At 43.9% G+C, this 20,102-nt stretch overlaps 1 protein-coding gene across 11 annotated transcripts in view; it reads left to right on the top strand.

Moving 5' to 3' along the window:
• The window catches only part of Sec16b (SEC16 homolog B, endoplasmic reticulum export factor), a 75,328-nt gene that overhangs the window by 41,352 nt on the left and 13,874 nt on the right, over window positions 1-20,102 (top strand). For all 11 annotated transcript variants that reach the window (XM_087194367.1, XM_021265378.2, XM_087194365.1 and 8 more), the window contains 12 exons: window positions 595-707; window positions 1,489-1,606; window positions 2,523-2,631; window positions 3,790-3,934; window positions 4,622-4,773; window positions 5,121-5,182; window positions 6,525-6,660; window positions 7,141-7,371; window positions 11,653-11,750; window positions 13,584-13,665; window positions 17,251-17,368; window positions 18,559-18,670. In XM_087194367.1, the coding sequence (XP_087050493.1) occupies window positions 595-707; window positions 1,489-1,606; window positions 2,523-2,631; window positions 3,790-3,934; window positions 4,622-4,773; window positions 5,121-5,182; window positions 6,525-6,660; window positions 7,141-7,371; window positions 11,653-11,750; window positions 13,584-13,665; window positions 17,251-17,368; window positions 18,559-18,670 (1,476 nt within the window). The remainder of the gene's footprint in view (window positions 1-594; window positions 708-1,488; window positions 1,607-2,522; window positions 2,632-3,789; window positions 3,935-4,621; window positions 4,774-5,120; window positions 5,183-6,524; window positions 6,661-7,140; window positions 7,372-11,652; window positions 11,751-13,583; window positions 13,666-17,250; window positions 17,369-18,558; window positions 18,671-20,102) is intronic.

The following is a 20,102-nucleotide window of genomic DNA, read 5'->3' as shown; positions in this document are numbered from 1 at the left end:
TGCCTCTATGAAATGCTAAGGTATTATTAGTACTAACAACATGATGTTTCTTTTCTTGTTCTTATGGGTTGTTGAATTCTCAAAGGGAGGTATGTAAAGGGCAGAGGCAATAAAAATAATCAGATATAAGATAGTCCAACTTGACCTTTTCCATCTCATTTCTATCCATAATGTGGATGGAAATTATAATGATATATTAGACTCTTACAGTTGTCTTAGGAAGGGGTTTTCTTAGATAATATCTGGGCAGAGTATTGTTGGATAAATGTATTTGTAGATTAAGAATTTTACTAAAAAAAGCATTCTAAATTAAAACAGTTTTTTTATAAAAGAGTTTTAAATAAAAAAAGAGTTTTACTGTTTTACAGTAAAAATCCCAGCCTTATTATGTAACTAACAAATGTCTTTCTTCTTCTTGTTCTGATTCTGGATTTTCTGTTTCTAGTATCCAGAATGAACTGTGGCTTTCACGCAGATTCTGGACTGGAGTGGCCCTTCTACCCTCTGAAGTTGTTTAATTTGTCCAGTGCTCCCTTGCTTTCTCTGTCTACTGCACTCATCTTTAGATGACTGGCCTTTTTTGTGATACTATAGGGCAGGCTACGAGGATCCCTATCAGAGATACCTCTCTCCAGCATTGACAGATGAATACGCTTATGCAAGTTATTACTACAGTGGGCACCTGCAGCGGCGGCTCGAGGAAAGAGGTATAGAAGAGTCTCCAGGAAGCCTTTGGGGATTGGGTTGGGAGCAGCTTGCCTGACAGACAGAGCAGAGGCCATTGGTGCCGTGCAGTCTCCCCTTGGGCAGATGAGACCACAGCAGAGCCCTGCTCCTGAATGTCTTGAGAAGAGAGGAAAGGGCTTCTTTTTGCATGTGATGATGGTACGGAAACTTATGGCTGTGTTATCAGTAGTGTGCATGGTTTGTGCTTCCTATTTTCCTCTGACTCTTCCTTGTAGCCATGGTTATAGTTACTGATGAAGTAACAGTAAAGTCAGTTTTTAAGGGTGTCTAGCGTGTGCTGGGCTGTAAGATGCATCTATCACTTCACCCTCCGGGTGGCAGTCATGTACCAACAGGAGTTTTATACCCTGTACTGACAGGTACAGGTGTGGGCTGATGGCAGTTTCTGACCAGCTAGCAAAGGAAAATCAATCTCAGTGTTGAGTACACACACACGCACCCTGATCCCTAATATTGAGCATGTGGATGGTGCCATGCTAATTGGTTCACAGAGGCACTGTCAGCTCTGACTCATCAATTTAAATCAATTTGGCTTTTTTTTCCAGTGCTAGGAATCAAATGAGAATATAGCATCTGCTCGGAAAGCACTCTACCACTGAGGTTATCAGCTTCCAGAACAAATATGTTTTCATACTTGCTGTGCTCTAGTAACTCTGCTTCACAGCTCACTAGTGTCTTTCTGAAAGAACTTTCAGAAACAGCAAGTGACCTGCCTTTATTTTGTTTTCTCTGAGGGTGCAGTGCCAAGGCAGGGGAGTCCTTATGTCTGGCATGAAGGTTATGGAGATCAAAAGTACCTCAATGAATATCATCGGGAAAACCGGAATAGTCCATTTGGAACAAATGAGACCCAATTCCAGTAAGTGTGAAAGGAGAGGCCAGCTTGAGAAGATTCATTCAGCTCAGACTCCTTTAGGCCAATCTTAAGGTATCTGGTGGTGGTCCCCCACCTCCAGTAACCTGTCTGCTCTTGTTCCAGCCACAGGGACATGGCAGTAGCTCAGGATGGCCCAGGCTTACTGTTAACAGGACCTGGGCAGGACAGATTCTTATCTCTGAGGAGCTGTTCTGCAACCAGGGCTGGTTTGTGTCCCATGAGGTTACTGGAGGCCTCTCCTGCAGGAGGCCTTAATCCTATCTGGGCCTCAGAATGGATGTGGCCTTGCAAAATTCTTATGATTAGGTCCTGTCTGGAACTGAAGTGCTTCTTCTCTGTCCACTTCTGGACCCCTAGATGGAACATAACCCTGACATAAGGCAGAGCAAGGAAGAGATTTTTGTCCAAGCTTCTGTCGTGGTGCCTTTAGCCTGGAATTCACCAACCCAAGTGCTCTCATTTAACATGTTATCGCCAGCTTGAACCACTGGTGGTACATGCATCATACCGCACGGCACAGTCATGCATGTACCACTGGTGGTACAAGCCAAGCCACCTGATGGGACGGTCATTCAGGTACCACCAGTGGTGCAGAGCCACCTGGCAGCGAGACATAGGAATTATGGTCCCATCACGAACGTGTTAAGCCACTCTAGGATGGCAGGCTGCACAGGCCAACTCTTGTTTGTGGATCTGAGGCCACTTCCAATAATTGTGCCTTTTTTTCTGGGATCAATACATTGGGTAGGGAGTGGGAGAGAAGTGCTTTTCCCTGTGGCATCTGTGCTGACCCAATACACCTGCCCACACTTAGAATCAGGACGGCTTCTGGCGGAGAGCACTCAGTCTTGTTGGCTGGCCCAGCACCCGTCTAAACTCTGCTGTCATTTTGCTGCAGCTCTACCAGCTGGAATACTTATAAAGACAGCACTGCTTCTAGCTCTGGACATGAGCAGCCTGGGGAACTCCTTCCAGAGAACCTGCTAACTAGAGCCCCAAAGAATAAGGTAACCTGAAGTGACATGGGGTTGGAGGCCCTTGGCCATGCATCACAACTGAGGCTGTCAGCAGTGGCAGGCAGGACCCTTAGGGATGGGGTCTCAGCAGCTGGCTGCCTGTGGGACTCTACTCTGCTCTCAGCAGAGTCTCCTTCCATGCCTCCTCCTTTCCCTGCTTTCCTGCTTCAGTCTTATGGGTCTGAGGCACTGACTGGCTCTTTTGCATTTTTGTCAAATTGACCTAGAAAAGAGGCTGCCACTAAGTGTTAGATGTTAGGGACCCCAGGACGCTAGCAATTTGATTTGCCCAGGAAATGGAAAGTTGCTAGAATCTTTTAATTCAAGTTTGAAAAGTAGGGTTTGAAATCTTTCCTGACTCTTTCATCTCTTTCCTCTAAAGTTGCAATGTGCATACCAACTGTGCCACAAAATATAACTCTTAATTTTAAATAAACTTTTAATTTCTGAAAAGGTTTAGTTTTATGGAAAAGTGGCAAAGATACTATGGAGATGAGCTCTTAATTTCTTCAAGTCTTGTGTTAATATTTTGTCCCTGATTATTTATGTATGATTTTTGATGACAGTTTCTCTGTATACCTAGTGCCTACCAGGGTAAGTCATCTATTACTGTGACAGATGTCAACAATCCAGTAACAGCAGTCACACACATGTGTATAGCACTTTTCAGTGTACAAAGAGTTTTGAATGCACTATTTTATTCATATCTTTTCAGAATGTAAGTTCCATGAATTTCTTATATATCCGTATCCCTGGGTAAAGCACTGTACCCATAAAACAGCACAGCTCATAATATAATGGTACATGAATACAAGAGTAAGCAATAGGACAAATATGTTTATCTACAGATGAAGGTATTGAGCCTGGGTAACATAAGTCACTTGTTCAAAGTTACAGTAGAAGGGTGTTGGAATTCAAAGTTGAGATTGGAATTTAAGGTCCCCTGACCTCAGGGTCTACACTCTATTCAGTGGGCCATAATGCGTCCTTCAGCAAAAACCTGCCAACTAAACGGTCTTTCTCCTTTAATATATCCACATCCACTGTATTTATTGGGAACTTTGCATTTTGCTTCTTTGAAAAATCACTTGGGAGGACCAGCTCCCTGAATCTCCTTCTCGTGTGCTTTCATTGCTTTTTAACTTTCAGCCGTCATTGACCAGCAAGTCCAACCTTCTCCAGCAGCAGGAGTCTGGTCTCAGCTCCAGCAGCTATGAGCTCAGTCAGTACATGGCAGATGCCTCTGAGCAGTATGGTCCTGGGGCTTCAGCAGCTTGGAGTCCAGTTCATGCCGGTGAGTACTAAAGTGATCGCTGTCACTGGTTGAGCCTAATGAGGAAGGGCTAGATGGTATGGCTCTTGGAAAGTCACCTTTACCCTGTATTTCTGGGAATGAATTATTGTCTGCCTCATTTTCCTACGCAGATCTTCTAGGCAAAGAAGCCAACTTTGGCTCCACTTCCCACTATTTCTCTTGTAAAGGAGATTGCACCATAACTGGTTCTCAAAAGGGAACACTGCCCCTAGGCATCATTAGGCTGGGCCAGGAGGCATAACTGCTTTGTCTGGTTGTAGGAGATTGCCATGGGCATAGAAGTTACAACAGCTGGAGACTTCTAGGCCTCTCACTATCAGTCAGAATCCAGGCTGGTGGGCTGGGATGTAGCTCAGTGGCATTGTGCCTGCCTGGCAAGTGCAAAGTCCTGAGATCGATCCCCAGTAACAAGGAAATAAAATCCAGGCTGGTTGCATTATCATTTGGATCAAATTATCAAATCCTTGCATTGTATTCTGACATATTCTCAGAGGCTTAAATCAAAGTGGAGCATGGATCATGGGTTTCTTTTAGTTATATAGCCCACCTAGAATCTTATCTGGGTCCCAGGTGGAATTTGGGTGAAAACATGTCTGTAGTGTGTTTCTAAACTAAAGAGAAACCATGAAAGTAATGCTAACAATGCCATCTGTGTCCACTGGTCAGGGGTTGTCTCAGCAGTTGGTCCCAAGACACCCATGAAGTTCTACATCCCTCATGTGTCTGTGACTTTTGGGCCAGGAGGTCAGCTGGTGTGTGTGTGTCCCAGGTCTCCCACGGATGGGCAGGTGCCCCTTGTTGAACTGCACAGCATGGAGGTAGGTAAACAAGGCTCTGTGCCCCGGCAGTGCTGGGACATTGCTTACCCACTTACTCTTGACATACATCCATGCTTCCCTTTGCCTGAGCCTGCACATCTCTAAGAGGGGAAACTCTTGTGGGGAACTGGGTGATGCGCTCCTTGGATCCAGGGTGCAGGAACGGTGAGCTCCTTTCTGAAAGAAGTGATGCTAGAGCTATGCTTTCCCTGAGATTCTAGTGGCTCATCTTCAATAAGATACCTCACTTTGGTCATCCTGCTTTATCACAAGACCCAGAGCCCAGGGATCTGATAGAGGGCACTGTGTGGAATAGTCTTCAAGACCAATTTGATTTTCTGTTCCAGGTAATTCTTAATGACTCTGAGGCCCACGAGGAGATGAGAAGTTTCTCAGGACCCCTGATCAGGTGAATTGCTGTAAGAGCTGCTGAGGAAGGGCTCTTAAAACCTGGAAAATCTTCCTGCCCAAGTCAGCATTTTTGGGCTTTAGTCTCGGTTTCCTTGGAACAAAATGTCTGTCCCAGTTGGAATAGAGCTCTCTATGGTACTAAATAGAACCAGAGGTGGCCTGAGGCATTTTGATAAGCCATTTGATATTTGGAGCCCAGAAAGAAAAATAAGTTTAATTTGGAAATCTAAAAATTGATTTCATTTTGTAGAGGTTACATGACACGAAGTTTTTGTGTTTTGTGCACTTCATAGATATTAGTGGAAAAATGGAGCATAGCCTTGGAAATCATTGGCGAGTGGATCATAATAGAAAAAAATTCTTGCAACAGTGCCTTTTTTGAGATAAAACTATCAGCTTTCTAGTTATTGGACAATGTGCAGTCTGCCCTCTACAGGACCAAACTGGGACTGCTTTTAAATTTCCAGTGGTGTTTCTGATGAAAATTCAGAATTCCTTTGTTCTCCAGAGGCTTGGCTGAGTGTCAGAGGATCTGGCTTCTGGGTTCAGACATCCTATTAACTAGTGCCACCATGGTGGGCAGTTCTATTAGTCCTCTCTGAACATTGGTTTTCTCTCTGAGAAATGGTGTAGTAGACATGCTGCCTATCCCACACCATGGGAGGCGGAAACCCTCTAAATATCATCACTACTATATAAATATATTCTTATCCTGAAGCTTCTCTTCCAAGAAAATCCCCATATTGCATTTGAAAGCTTCTTTAGGTAAAACTGAGTGTTGTCTCTGTGTCTTATACACAGGGTTACAGATGCAGGCAGAGAACTGTGTTGGGTATTAAGCACTTGGTCCCAAATTGGCTTTGATTTATTGAAAGATCTGGAGCAACTAATAATGTCTATTTATTGAGCACTTGATATATGTCATGCTATTTGCTTATTTTTTCTGTACGAAGGTAGTTTCTTTTATTATCCCTATGTTAGGGCTGAGAGAGGCTGACGATCATAGGAGGCAAGAAGCTTGTCTGAACTGAAAAGTGGTAGGCCAGATTTGCACCCAGGGTCATCAGATTCCAAAATTTTATCTGCCATTCAGTGCAGTCACTTCAAGTCTCTGGTCCTCAGTTTCCTCATCTGTAAAAGGGAAAGTGTGTGCAAGACAATTTCTGAAGTCCCTTCCTGTTCAAAAGAAAATAACTATCCTGTGGGTACAGGTGTGTTATTCAGCCCTGGGCTGTGTTGTCAACCTCAGCCCCACCAGCACCTACACCCTGTAGGGGACCTGGGGTCCCGAAAAGTGAGTGTCTTGTCTGCTCACTCTGCTTCCTGAAATCTCTTCACAGGCAAGATGTACACAAGGTGGATATCATGACATTTTGCCAGCAGAAAGCAGCTCAGAGCCTCAAATCTGGGACACCAGGGAGCAGGGACTCGGCTCTACTTTGGCAACTATTAGTTCTCCTTTGTCGCCAGAATGGGGTAAATCCCTGCTTTGATGGGAGGGCAGGTGCAGGCTGGACTGGGATTTAAGTATTCATGGGATAGATAAGATGTGGTGTATGGTATGATTGTGAAAAGTGGCATTAAAGAAGCGGCACACTGTCCCTAGGGAAACATCGCTCAAATGTCAACACCAGTTTGCTAACCTGAACTGTCCCCCTTACTCTCTTCTTTGCTGGTTAGGGATTATTGTACCACTGCTGGGTTATTGCACCAGTCAGATAATACCTCTGTGAAATTGTGAATGGTTCCAGTAAGCTTTGTGGTCCTGACAGGCAGAAAATAACCATCGTAGTAAAGCTGACATTTGAAAAACAGTAATCCAAGAAAGGATGGCCTTGCGTTTGCATGATTGGCCTCCATATGAAGAAGGCAGATGCCTGGCACCATCCTTCTGTAGCTTGGGCAGCACAAGCCCAGTAAGGCTGTCCCCCAGGATGACCCCCCTTTGCCTTGCAGTCCATGGTGGGGTCTGACATAGCTGAGCTGCTGATGCAAGACTGCAAGAAATTGGAGAAATACAAGCAACAGCCCCCCGTGGCCAACCTCATCAGCCTGATGGGTGAGGACTGGCCTGTGATGAACCCTGGGACCCGCAACCTGCTCACTGGGGAGATCCCCCCCACTGTGGAGACGCCGGAGCAGGTTGTGGAGAAGTTCACCAAGCTGCTGTACTATGGAAGAAAGAAGGCAAGTATTGCCTTCTCCCGGGCTTGTTTTAGAAAAGTGACTGCATCCTACTCCACCACTCACACCTCCTCCAGTTATATGAACAGTACACACTCATTTTAGAGCATATGGTAAATCCAGAAAGGTTCAGAGAAGAAAATAAAAACACCATCATAGGCGTTTTTACCATTTATACCTACAGAGTGAGATAGCGTAGTCCTACCATTAAAGGATAACACATGTTAATATTTTAGTATATCTAGCATTTTCTCATGTGTAGCTTAAAAATCAAATTAAATTATAAATACAATTATTTATTTCTCTTTTTTGACTTAAGATTTATGTGGTAAAGTACCCTTTTGGCATTAAATATATTCTAATAGCACCATTTTATTTTATTTCATTTGAGATTGAACTCAGGGCCTTGTGAATACCACACTAGTCCTTAATTACTGACCAATAGCACCAGTGGGGGGAAAAAACATAGTTAGCCAATCCATGGTTGTTGAATATATAGGATTCTTACAATTTTGTTATCCATTACAAATTATTGCATTTGAACATTTTGCTATATAAATCACTGGCTGATCTTTTTATTGTTTTTTAAAGGATGGATTCCCAGAAATAGAATTATTGAGTATAGAGCAAGGAGTACGGAATATGCAATTTTAAATATTTCTTCATGTGTACATTAAATTAGTTTCCAGAAATGTTGTTTACAAATAATATTCCTGCCACTGTACCTCAGGTGTGCCTATCAATATTGAATGCCTTAATTTAACAGGCAGAGAATGATATCTAATTTTGAAGTTGTGCTGATGCTTTATAAAAGTAATAAAGTGCTGTAATTTTAAATATTTAATATATGATTAAAACCATATCAAATCAATTTAATTCAAGATCAGAAGATGAAAGAATTATATATAAAATGAAGAAATGCTGCCACTTCCAGCTACCCAATTGCTCTCTGAAAATCCAGATATTTTTCCATTTATAATTATTTTCTCCTTTTTTTCTTATGACACACTATTATTATGACTGTACTTCCCTTTTCTTTTTCCACTTAACAAAATATCTTAGAAAACAAACTTTGGAGTTGGCAAACTTTCCATAAAGGGACGGATAGTAAATATTTTAGGCTCTGCTGGCCACCGAGTCTTGTACTATCCAGCTCTGCCCATGTAGGGAGAAGGCAGCCGCAGACTTGGAAGGAAATGGATAAGTGTGGCTACATTTTAATCAAACTTTATGGACATAGAGACTTGAATTGCACATCATTTTCATGTGTTATGAAACATTATTTTAGTTTTTACATTTTATAATCAGTAAAAAGATAAAAAGTGTCCTGAACTGGTGGGCAGTACCCCCACAGGCAGTACATTGGATTTATCCTTCAAGCATAGTTTGCTACTTCTGCTTTTTATGATACCTTCTGTATCATATATATATCTATATCTCACTTTCTATATAATAACATATACATCACCTTCCATATCATAACATATACATCACTTTTGATGTCATAGCACACATATATGTCACCTTTTATATCATAAGATATATATCACCTTCTATATCATAACATATATAACCTTTTATGTCACAACATATATATCACCTTCTATATCATTAATATATATGTTACCCTCTATATTATAACATATGTATCACCCTCTATATCAAACCTTCCTCGTATTTTATGGCTACATAATATTCTATGGATCTTATAATTATTTTAAACAAATCCCTATAGGTTGGCATTTAGATTCCTTTTGCTATTACAAAGAATGCTAAAATGAATAACCATTGTCATTTTCCTAAATGTGAGAGAATACAGATTTCTGGAAGTGAAGATGTTGGGTTGAAGGGCAGAAGGTGTGTAATGTTAGATGTTGAAAACCCGCCTCTTTAGAGGTTGTGCCAATTTGCCCTCCCAGTAGTGTCTAAGAGTGCTTATTTCCCCACATTCTCACCCATCAAAAGTGTTTTTGAACTTTCAATATGTGCCAATGTGAGAGGCGAAAAAAATATAATTCGGTGTAGTTATTTGCAGTTCTATCATTATGAATGAAGTTGAATATCTTTAAATCTGTGAAACTTTTTGTCATGGGTTTTCTACATTTTTCTGGAGTCTTTCATTGTCATATGTTCATCTATTAGAACTTTCTTTTAGGAATTTCTGTCAAAATAAGAGCTGTTGGAGGGGTCATATTTAAGAAACATTTCCCTGCTTCAATTTGAATTTGTAAAATGAAGCTGAAGTACTTTAGTGACTTCACTTTTATATTTAAATATTTAATCTCTTGAGGGTTTTTGGAATATGCTGTTATCTTTTAAGTGAGCTTATGACATGATGCCCAGAAAAAATTAGTGGGATCAACTTACAGCCATTCTTCATATATTCACTTTATAGTAGGAATTACAGTTTTACCTGTGATTCCTTTATCCAATAAACATTTATTAGCAGCTACTACTTCTCAGGCATTGAACCCAGTGGGACATACAGAGATAAATCAGTTATGAACTCTTCCTTTAAGACAGATGAGTAATGACCATATCAAAAATAATAAAGGCAGATAATAATTTAAAAATAATTTAAATAATTATTTTCTACATGGCAGATACTTGGTTTACATCTTACATGCATAATCTTATTTATCTCCATAGAAACTCTGTAAGTTAGGTTCTATTCTTGTTTGATGTGTTTACAGATTAGGGAGGCTAGGAAGTAGTAGGGCCAAGGCTGAGGTCTGTGCAGCCTGACCCTGAACCTAGGCTTCTAACCCCCTACCTCATCTTCCCACCAGGACCCAAAGGTAAGTGGGCCATACAGGGAGCACTGCAGTAGTTCAGGGTGAGTCATGAGGAGCTGCATATCAAAATTTCTTGCAAATCTTTGTTCACATTTGACTAGGTTAATATTTCCAGCCTTGTGCAAGATTACAACTTCAATATAAGTTCTTCATTTCTTCACTTATTCTTAAATTTCATTTTTGGAGGGGCAGAGTTTTGAGTAAACTGGTGATGCTCAGTCAAGCATTAGTAACTCCTTTCCCCTTTTTTCCAATAAAAAGCAGGAAATAGTTAAAATATATTAATAAAGTAACCCTTAATGTCATATTTTACTTGCTCTGGCTGTAAGGCTGAATTTTCTAAATGTTGCTTTAAAAATTTGTTCTCTGTCTTTCTCTCTTCAATAAAATTACATTTGAAAATGTTGGGATAATCAAAGAACTTCTTCCTTGGAGGTGGAATTACCTCAGTGACTTTCCATCCACAAATCACAGTTTTGGGTACAGGCACCAAGAAGTTTATTAATACCAGCTCAAAATTTTACATATAAATTAGGTCCTTATTAAATAATTCTGAAAACTGAATGAAAAGGTGAATGTGTGTATGTGTTTTAGCACCTCTAGCCTATTTTAATTAATGGTGCTACTGATTTGGCCTACAGAAACATTTGATAGTTAACAGCAATTAGTTTTAGCACTAGGTAGGCAGGCTAACTCCTATCTATATTGGCTTAAATATAATGCCATTCATGTAAGAATACTGGGTAGGTGAGTGGATCAGTGTGTCACCCTCCACAATATAGTGAGACTCAGGATGTTGGAGGTAACAGCCTCTTAGAGCTTCTAAGGTTCCCCAGGAGTGCTCTCCATTCCAGCAACCAGATGGGCAGAATACATGGAAGACTTGGTGTGGGTGGTTTTATGGGCGGGACCGGAAGTGGTACCTGGCACTTCCATTTCCATTCCATGGTCTAGACTCCAATGGTCTAGACTCAGCCATGCCCAGATGCCAGGCAGATGGGAAAATGTGGTGTATCTCTCTGTTCAAGAAGGAGAATATGGATTTTGGAAGGAACCATTAGTTTCTGCCACAGTTATTAAAAAATGCACTCTACCTTAATAGGATCACATGAAGATGCTTTTTCTGCTCCTATTTGAGCTTCATTCCTTGGGATGGGAGCTTTTCTCATTTTTGTTACATAGGTTCTTGTAAGTATTTTGTAATATCTGCTAAACAGAGAAGGCTACCTGGCACCCGTGTCTGTGGGGAAGGTAGCGGAATGGCATAATGGATGGCTGGAGATGTGGACAACCTGTAGGAAAATACCATGCTGATGAGAGTCTGCCTCTCTGTTCATCCTTCTTTCCCCGTATACGGGAGACTCTGAGTCTCCTTGACAGCTCAGGCTCTATGGCTGAGGGTGCTGATATGCCTACTTTGGGGAATTTGTTGTGTTTTTTTGGAGGAAGTTGGGCAAGGCATTACTGAATGTGATGTTTTGGTTTCCAGGAGGCCTTGGAGTGGGCAATGAAGAACCACTTGTGGGGTCACGCTTTGTTCCTATCCAGCAAGATGGACCCAAGGTCCTACAACTGGGTCATGAGTAGGTGAGTCCAACTTGGAAAGGAGAATAACAGAGTCAAAATGCTTCCACTCCAAAGGTGGGGAGGTGATCAGGGTGGGGAAAAATGCATGTTGAGAAAAGAAGCCCACACTCCAAACAGTTTCTAATTTCTCTTTTCTGAGCCAGATGGCATTTCTCTGCTCAAGAGCCTTATAACATAGATTCAGAGGCATCCTTTGTATTTCCTAAGTGGAATGAAATATTTTAGTCATAGTTTCCAGGATCAGGATTTCTGAAAACCAAGTCAGTTTTACATTTCAGTAATCTTTGGGAGGGGCAGTTCTAGACAGTTCCATTAGTGAAGGAATAGGCGATTGATTACTTGATCACTTAAGTTCAACTGATAGAGCTTTAGGAATGAATAAGTAAATGCCTAACGCTTAATGCTGCAGTGATGATGTGAGTATTGAAAGGTGGGTGGAGATATGGGGCAGCAGGACCATGAGCTGTGGCAGCAAAAGATGTTCATAGAGTCAGGAATTAGAAGTCAACCTCTGTGGCAGTGGGGCTGTCGAGACTGCAGAGAGGGCTTGGTAAGAGACCACAAAATCACGTCAAGTCCCTGGTGTCAGGGTAGACTGGTAAGAACAACCAACCCAGAACCAGACATGGTTCATAGAGCGGAACAGAATCAGCACTGAGGAGGTGGTGGGCAAGGGGTGGTGGAGAAGGGTTTCTGAATAAGTCTTCAGGCTCCAACCAGCACCGTGAATGGCAGGGGTGGTGGTGGGGCTCTGCAGGGAGGATGAGGCTGAGGGTCAGACTGTGGGAAGGATGTTACCTTTACACGTATGCCTCCTTGCATGGATCAAGCTCTGAGGGTACCCTCTTAACTTAGGTTCGAGTTGGTCACGAGTCCCATGGGGCAGAGGGTTGGTGAGAAGACTGTAGGTTCAGTCTGTGTTCTTAGTGGCTGTCATCCAGCCCGGGAGCCCATATTTCAGAATGGCCTCAGCAGAGTCTCTATTGCTCTGACCCCCACTCTCTCAGGGACGAGCAACCCCGCTGAGCACTTCATTATGCCCAGAGACTGGAATTGTGAGAAGTGCTCTGGTCCTATTATAATGAGTGCTCTGAGCTCCTGTGGCAAGGGTGCTGTTAACTCAAAACTAGTGTTCTGAGGGATGATTTTCCCTTGGGTTTTGAAAATGAACATCCCTCAACCCCAGGATGCAGCATACATCTCTGCTACAGATTTTTGCCTTGGGCCATTGATTTTTGATGGGGCCCAGTGAATTGTGAAAAATATCTCTTACTGAGTATGCTTAAATCTCAGATCAGCTGTAGAGCTTATTATATCCTTGTTAAGCATATCCCAGGGTTTGTCATCAGCAGTATCATCTCTGGTCCCTTTTCTCCGCCTTCTTGGTTATTGAAAATGGCCATTTAGTGCTTGTGAGTGAACGCTCTACAGACCAAGGCTTGGGACGAGCAGGGAATGACACTGACAGCTCCAGGCTTGGTGTGGAGGAGGGCTGCAGGGGAGGAAGAGCCCCAGAGAAGGGCTGTAGGTGAGCGGCCGCTGCTCTCCAGGGCCCTTTGAGACATGCGTGGAGTATTTTGTTGATGGAAGAAGGCCTTAAGAGGGCATCAGGGCCAACATGCAGAAAATATCTCCAAACAATTGGCTTGTGATGGAATGAAGGTGCTGCTGATCTCCCCAAAAAGGAGGACATAAAGGCACAGCAGAGGGCAGAGAGATGTTTATGTTCCAAAAGAAGCCACTGGCATCAAATGGAAATGTGCGAGGCCTATGTGTTGGCAGTGGGCTGAGACCTCTGGCTTGGTCCCCACCGAATGTCCTTTCTCTCTGCAGCTTCACCAGTACCCTGGCTCTCAACGACCCCCTGCAGACCATCTTCCAGCTCATGTCGGGGAGAATTCCACAAGCAGCCACGGTACCCTCTAGGACAGGATTCCTTCCACACCCCATCATCTGAAGGAAGGGTTGGGTGTGGGTGGATGTGGGGGTCTCAGGCACGCAAGGATGGCTTTCAAGGTGAAGCATGAATGACAATAGTTTCTTAATTACCTACCGTGTGCGAAGTGCTCTGTTTCATATTATTTCAGTTAGTACATGAAGGTAGGAGTTATTATCCCTGTTTCACAGATGTGGAAACTGAGATGGAAAGTTGCAAAATGGCTCAAGATCATGGAGTTAGGGAGGAGTCAAGTCATAATTGGCCCAGGTCTGTCTGACTCTAAAGACCTTGGGCTTACACAACACAACAGCAATGGCTGCTTTCTCCCGGCTTCCCACAGTGGGGCGCCGCTTTTTTCCTGGGAGCAGAACTACCCCGGTAAGTGTCGGTCCTTCAGAGCCAGACAAGTCAGACTTTACTGGAGTTGGATGTGGATGAGGAGAAGGCTGAGACCTGCTTGAGAATTTTCCCATCATAGCGAACATGATCTTTTTGCTCTGAAGTATTTCTTCCTTATCTTTGAAGTCCAATAACCTTATTAAGGTATATGTTGGTGTTAACTGTGTCAGTTTCTTCTTGGGATATAGCATGACTTTTAAATATGTGCATTCATCTCACAGAGTTCAGGAAAATGTTTTTGAATATTTGTCTTATTCCATTATTTTGGTTTTGTTTTCAGGAATTCATATGTATAAATTATACATGCACATGTGAATTTCTTTCCTTCCTCCTTCCCTTCCTTCCTCTTATTTTTATCCTCTATACCACTGACTGTGTTTTCACTATGTCTCCTCCTTTTGTGTTCTTTCTATTTTTGCCTTTATTTCTTTGATTCCCCCCCTATTTCCTTCCTGAGTGGTACAGGTCACATTTGTTTCCTCCTGTTGTCCATCATCTTTCTTGAGTTCATTTAACTTGTTTGTGCTCCTGCTTCATAAAAGCAATTGTTTCACTATCCCCCTGTTTCCTCTTGAATGTACCTTTGTTCAACCTCTATTACTTTTTGGCAGAACCACTGAGCTAAACCCCTGGCTTGGCAGCCTTTTTTTTTGAGTTTTAAAGTTTGGATTTTTGCTGACAGCTAGTTTTAAAGAAGACAGACTTAACACTTTTGCTTTTTTTGTCCTTCTTATTGCTTGTGGATAATTCTAAGAAAAGAAAAGAGAAATGATGATATTTAGCCCTCATCATTAAAGCAATAGGTTATTTTATTTTATTTTGGGGGGGGGATTGAGACAGGGTCTCACTATGTTATTCAGGCTGGCCTTGAACTTGTGGTGATCCTCCTGCCTGGGCCTCCCAAGTGCTGGGATTACAGGCTTGTGTCACCATGCCTGGCCAATAGGCTATGTTAAAACATAGAGCGTGCCTCAGAATTCAGCTGAAAGATCTGTGTTCTGCAGTGAAATCATGTCATGTTATACAGTAGAAAATGTATAAAGTGATATAATCCACGTATGGCCCACTGGGTTTCACTGCAGTGGAAGAGTTGGCCAATTTCCATACTTTTAGGTGAGAAAACAGAGGAGCTAGAAGTGCTGTACCAAGTGTTTGATGTGAGGGTGAGGCAGTTTTCCAGATGCTAACTTCCGATGAAAGGCCAGACTTCAGTTCCACGTGAGGAGGGCTGTGGTGGGGAAAGCATGGCCACTGGACTCAGAGGTGCGGGTTTCATCGCAGATTTAACCTTGACTTTGCTCTTGCTTTGTGCAAACTTGACTTTCTTATTTCATCTCACAGAACCTCAAGTTTTCTTATTTGTGGAGATTTTAGTGCATGACCAATAGAGTTATTGTGAAAATTAAAGAGAGAGACTATCTAGACCTACCAGTCACCATGCTTAGCCCACTGACCTTAGTTCATAAATGTGTCCTTGCTCTCTCTCTTTCCCCATAGATCTGATGTATGGTGATTTTTTTTTCAAGTCACCTAGAGTAGAACAGAGATAGAAATACTAACAAGTTCTTTTTTTAAAAAAGGAATTTCCTTTTTTGTTGTTGTCGGTTTTTTTAGATCCCGCAGAAGCAGCTTGGCTTATGTGTTAAAATGCGGGTAAGAGTAGTGCCTAGCACATGCGACTGTCGGCAGGAGAAATGCTTAGCACAGGGTAGAGTTCATGGTCTAAGCCATGGTGATACACAAGAGCTTCCATTACTGCCATGACTCTTCTTGTGCTTCTTCTTCCTCCTCCTCCTCCTTCTCCTCCTCCTTTATTTATACTGCATTTTCCAAGTTAAACAAGGATTAAATATAACATGAGATTGGAAAGAGCATCTTTTATTCATTGAGATATTTACAAACACCAAATAATTGTGAATAGTTTGGACCTCCAGACATTAGTTATTATTGTCAGCCTCCTAGTCTACCCATCTATGCAACAAATTAGAGTTAGACAGGCTTGAAAATTACTTCTCTCCTTTGCTATGCTTCTAGTCTTGTGTGTGTGTGTGTGTGTGTGTGTGTGTATGTGTGTGTGTACCTACTATAGAATTTATAAAAGACAAACCAGATGTGAAGCATTATGCTAGGTGCTTTACAAACTATCTTACTTTGCTGTCACCAGCAATCCTGTTATGTAGAAATCATGATCTCCATTTTAGAGATGAGGAAACAAAGGTTCAAAGTCATTAAAAACCTTGTTCAAGGTAACACGGCTACTGTGAGGCATGACTTGAGTCAAATCCAGACCCTGTGTTGTTTCTATGACATTATGTTGTTTGTAAACTGACAGTTTCCTCCCTGAGATTCTCCTTCACTTAGAGGAAGTGCTGCATTCCAGGAAGCCCACAGGGAGAGCACCGTTTATATGGGGCTTCTTCGCCTTTCCACTTCTCTGCTGACTCTCTGCTGCCCCCTGGTGGGCTCTCCTGCCTCTGTGTTGTCCTCCAGAAGAACAGGGCGGGAGAAAAATGAACTGGGGCTTGAGTCCTGGCGGGCTGTTAGGCTTGATTTTCTCCTTCCTAAGTAGTGATAGGAGTTAGGCTTCATAGGACTGTTATGAAGGTTAAGCAATAGGATGTTACTTATGTAAAGGGACTTCGTAAGACCAGAAAACAGTAGACATTTGGCAAGACATTAAGCAGCCTGGCCTTACCCTGACTTCTGTGATGAGCTAATCCTGTCTCCTGTGCTTATGAGATAAGGATGTTTGATCTTCCTTCTCCCACTGAAATATCCAAGGTTTTCTTGGCGGGCGGGGGCGGGGGTGGGTGGGCTGACGTTGGGGGCTTGGCTCCAGCTATTTGGGGCAGAGGCACTGGGAAGAAATTTAAAATTAGTGAATAATTAATAAGGTTGTTTCACCTATCTCCAATTTCCTTATGTATGTATGTATGTATGTATGTATATTCATATCTGTATGTATCTGCCTGCCTTTTATCTTTCTAGGAGGTTTTTCTTGAAGAGAATTCTAAGTCAGCAAATGGCAGCATTGCAGGCAGTATAATGGATATTTCCCAAACTCCTCCAAACCAGAAAGATAGACAACAGCCTTCTTTACCTCCATTCTGGGCAGTACTAAACAATCCTGTGAACCTTCATTATTTTCCTGATATTTTTTAGTGCTGTGGGGACAAGCAGTGGGGAGACTGGAGGCCCCACTTGGCCGTGATTCTGTCAAATCAGTCTGGGGACCCAGAACTGCATCAGCGTGCGATTGTCACCATGGGGGATACTCTGGGTAAGCAGAAACTGGCACTGCCCGCCCCCTTCTCTAGGGCCGCTCCAGGCCAGGTTTACACACCTGTCCTTAGATTGTTAGAGTCTGGCTAGGGGCGGAGTCTATACCCAGGTCTCTCCAGGACCCAGGAGCCTCCATGTTTTGGGATAAGAAGTTCCAGGGAAAGGAGTGTCCTGCTTGCGTTTGTCTCCTAGAGTTTCCACTGCAAGCCAGTGCAGGCCAGACCCAAGAGCTGGTGTTCTGTGCTTCAGAGCCACTTCCCAGCCGTTGATTTTCTCCCCCAGGTGACACTCTGTTCACATGGAGTTAACACTGGAGACTCCTCGCCTCCTGTGGCCATTAATACTCCAGTGATCCAGCTCAGTCAGACAGGAAATTCTGTTCTTGCCTGAGCTACCCCAGCAATTTTGCAGTCTACGTCTATTATCTCTGTGAGCATGGCCGCACAAGCACCTATAGACTATGGAATGTTCCAGACCAGTGCAACTCGAGTTTGGTCAAGGGGCAGAAGGTCTAGAAATCGCGGTGACCCTTGTGGACCTTTGGGGAGCACTGCTCTGTTAAGCTTGAGAGAGCTCTGTGGAAGGCTGTCAGCAGCCTCGACAAAAGGGAACCGATATTTGCCGAGCCCTTCCTGGGTGTCAGACTCTGTGTTAGGTATTTTACCTACTTGCATTAACTTTGAGGCAGTGGAAAATGTACAGGAGAACTCTTAAACATTAAGAACAATTTGGTAATTAATGGGATTTTTATGAGCTCTGGGAAAAGCCTTCTGTTACTCGATGTTAGCAGGAGTTGCACTTGGGCCCCGGAAGCCTAGTTTAGGAGTCGTTACTCTCCACACTCCACTTCTTTGCTCAGATGTGGGCATCTCCAGTCCATTCTCCCTTGGAGGAAAGGCTGAAATGTTTAGAAAATGCCGAATGAAAAATCCATCGGGGGAATGTGAACAGTGCCTTGTTCTGGTTGGAGAGAATTGAAATGTAACATCCGGGGTGGAAAGTGCTGGTGGGGAGGGGTCAGGTTGGGGGATCCGTGACTCACGGTGTGAGAGGTTCATTGCTGTAGTCTCAGAAGGCTTCTTCCCTCTGCCTACCGAGTCCATTCTTTCATCTCTCTCTATCCCACCCAGACGGTGGGCCGCCCGTGGGTGTGTGCCGTGACCCGGTCTTGTTCTGCTCCTCCTGCAGCTGGGAAGGGGTTTGTGGAGGCAGCTCACTTCTGCTATCTCATGGCTCATGTGCCCTTTGGCCACTACACTGTGAAGACAGACCTTCTGGCCCTGCTGGGCAGTAGCCACAGGTACGTGACCTCCTGCGGGGAGGAAATGGCAAGGATGTTTCCCATGGAATTCTTTTAGCCCTTGCTGTGCTCGTGGAGCCATTTTTCATTTTCTGTAAACTCCACCTACGGCTGGTTCCCTCTAGATTGTGTTCCTGTGCTGCTCTGGGCAAGATGATGAGTGGGTGCTGCATGGGGGCCTCAGGACTCAGGTCCTGCTCCGAGGGAAGTTGCCAGCCGGTGCCTTTGGGTTGTATTGTGCCCTTCTGGCCACTGGGTGGCACCCTGGCTCCACAACCAGATGTCTCCAAAAAAACTAAAAACAAAAAAACCCCAATCCAACCCACCAAACAAACAAAAACCCCCCAAAACAAAACAGTTTTGTTAGGCAGCCCTGGGCCAGTTCTGGGAGTCCATCTGGGCAAAGTGGAAAGTGGAAGTTTGCGTTTCGTCCCTCCACAGTGACTGGGTCCAAGCTCCTCAGAGCCTGCATGGTTGCTTATTCCCTGTGGGCCATGACATCAGGCTTTCATAAGGGAGAATGAGTGGATAACAGATGAACAGACAAGCAGCCTCCTCACGGTACTCTCTGTTCTGGATCTGTCTGTCCCCTTCCCCGTGATGCTTAAGATTTATGAGTGTTTTATGTGGTGCCGGCCACTTTCTTTGCACGATTTCCTTCCTTACAGATTTACCCAATGAAGAAGGTATATTTTTAACCCTCACGTCTGAAGGAGGGAACCCAGGGCACAGAGAGGTTAAGAAGCTGGTCTGAGGTAGTGCAGCTCATGTGCCCCCTGACTGGGAGTCAGGCAGTCAGGTCTTAGAGCCCATGCATGTAACTCTGCCCCAGCCACCTGGCCCTGAGGCCCCGCACCTGTCTCCCAGCCTGTTCGCTCCCCAGTCCGGACAGCACGTATGTAGTTAGCTTATCAGCAGAGCCCACCTGGGCCACATGGACAACAAGGGTGTTAGGGATTCTGTCTCCCCTCTTATGTTCGGGACCTATGAGGACATTTCGGGAGATCCTGTCCTATCTCCCAGGAATAATCTGGTGACTGATTTTGGACACCACGGCAAGGTGTTGAGGGGAGAGACTTGGGGCACGTGGGACTCAAGGCCCCAGTCATATTTACCCAGCCCCCTTCCTCACTGGCTGAATGAACACACACCCCAAGTCCTGCCGCTTGCTCTCTGGCTCAGCTGCCATTCTCCACCTGGTCTTCTCTCCTCCAGGCCCCCGAGGGCCATATGGCCCCTCTTCCAGGCTAGTGTGCTCAGGCCACAGTGGCCTGGGACACACCAGGCTTTAGGGCTGGGAGGGCAACTCTCAGAACATCTCAGGGGAGGACCTGCAGTTCTACCTTCTGGCAAGGGATCCTGGTACAGAGCTCTGTTATTCCTGACCCAGGCCAAGATGGTGGAGGGAGAAGAGCGCATCCATGCTGGGGCT

Source organism: Heterocephalus glaber, unplaced genomic scaffold, assembly GCF_053883595.1.
Source record: "Heterocephalus glaber isolate CG9 unplaced genomic scaffold, H.glaber_assembly_v1.0 deba00001600, whole genome shotgun sequence".
Lineage (NCBI taxonomy): Eukaryota > Metazoa > Chordata > Mammalia > Rodentia > Bathyergidae > Heterocephalus > Heterocephalus glaber.
Note: the sequence above shows the minus strand (reverse complement) of the source record. Positions and strands in the feature narration are given on the sequence as shown.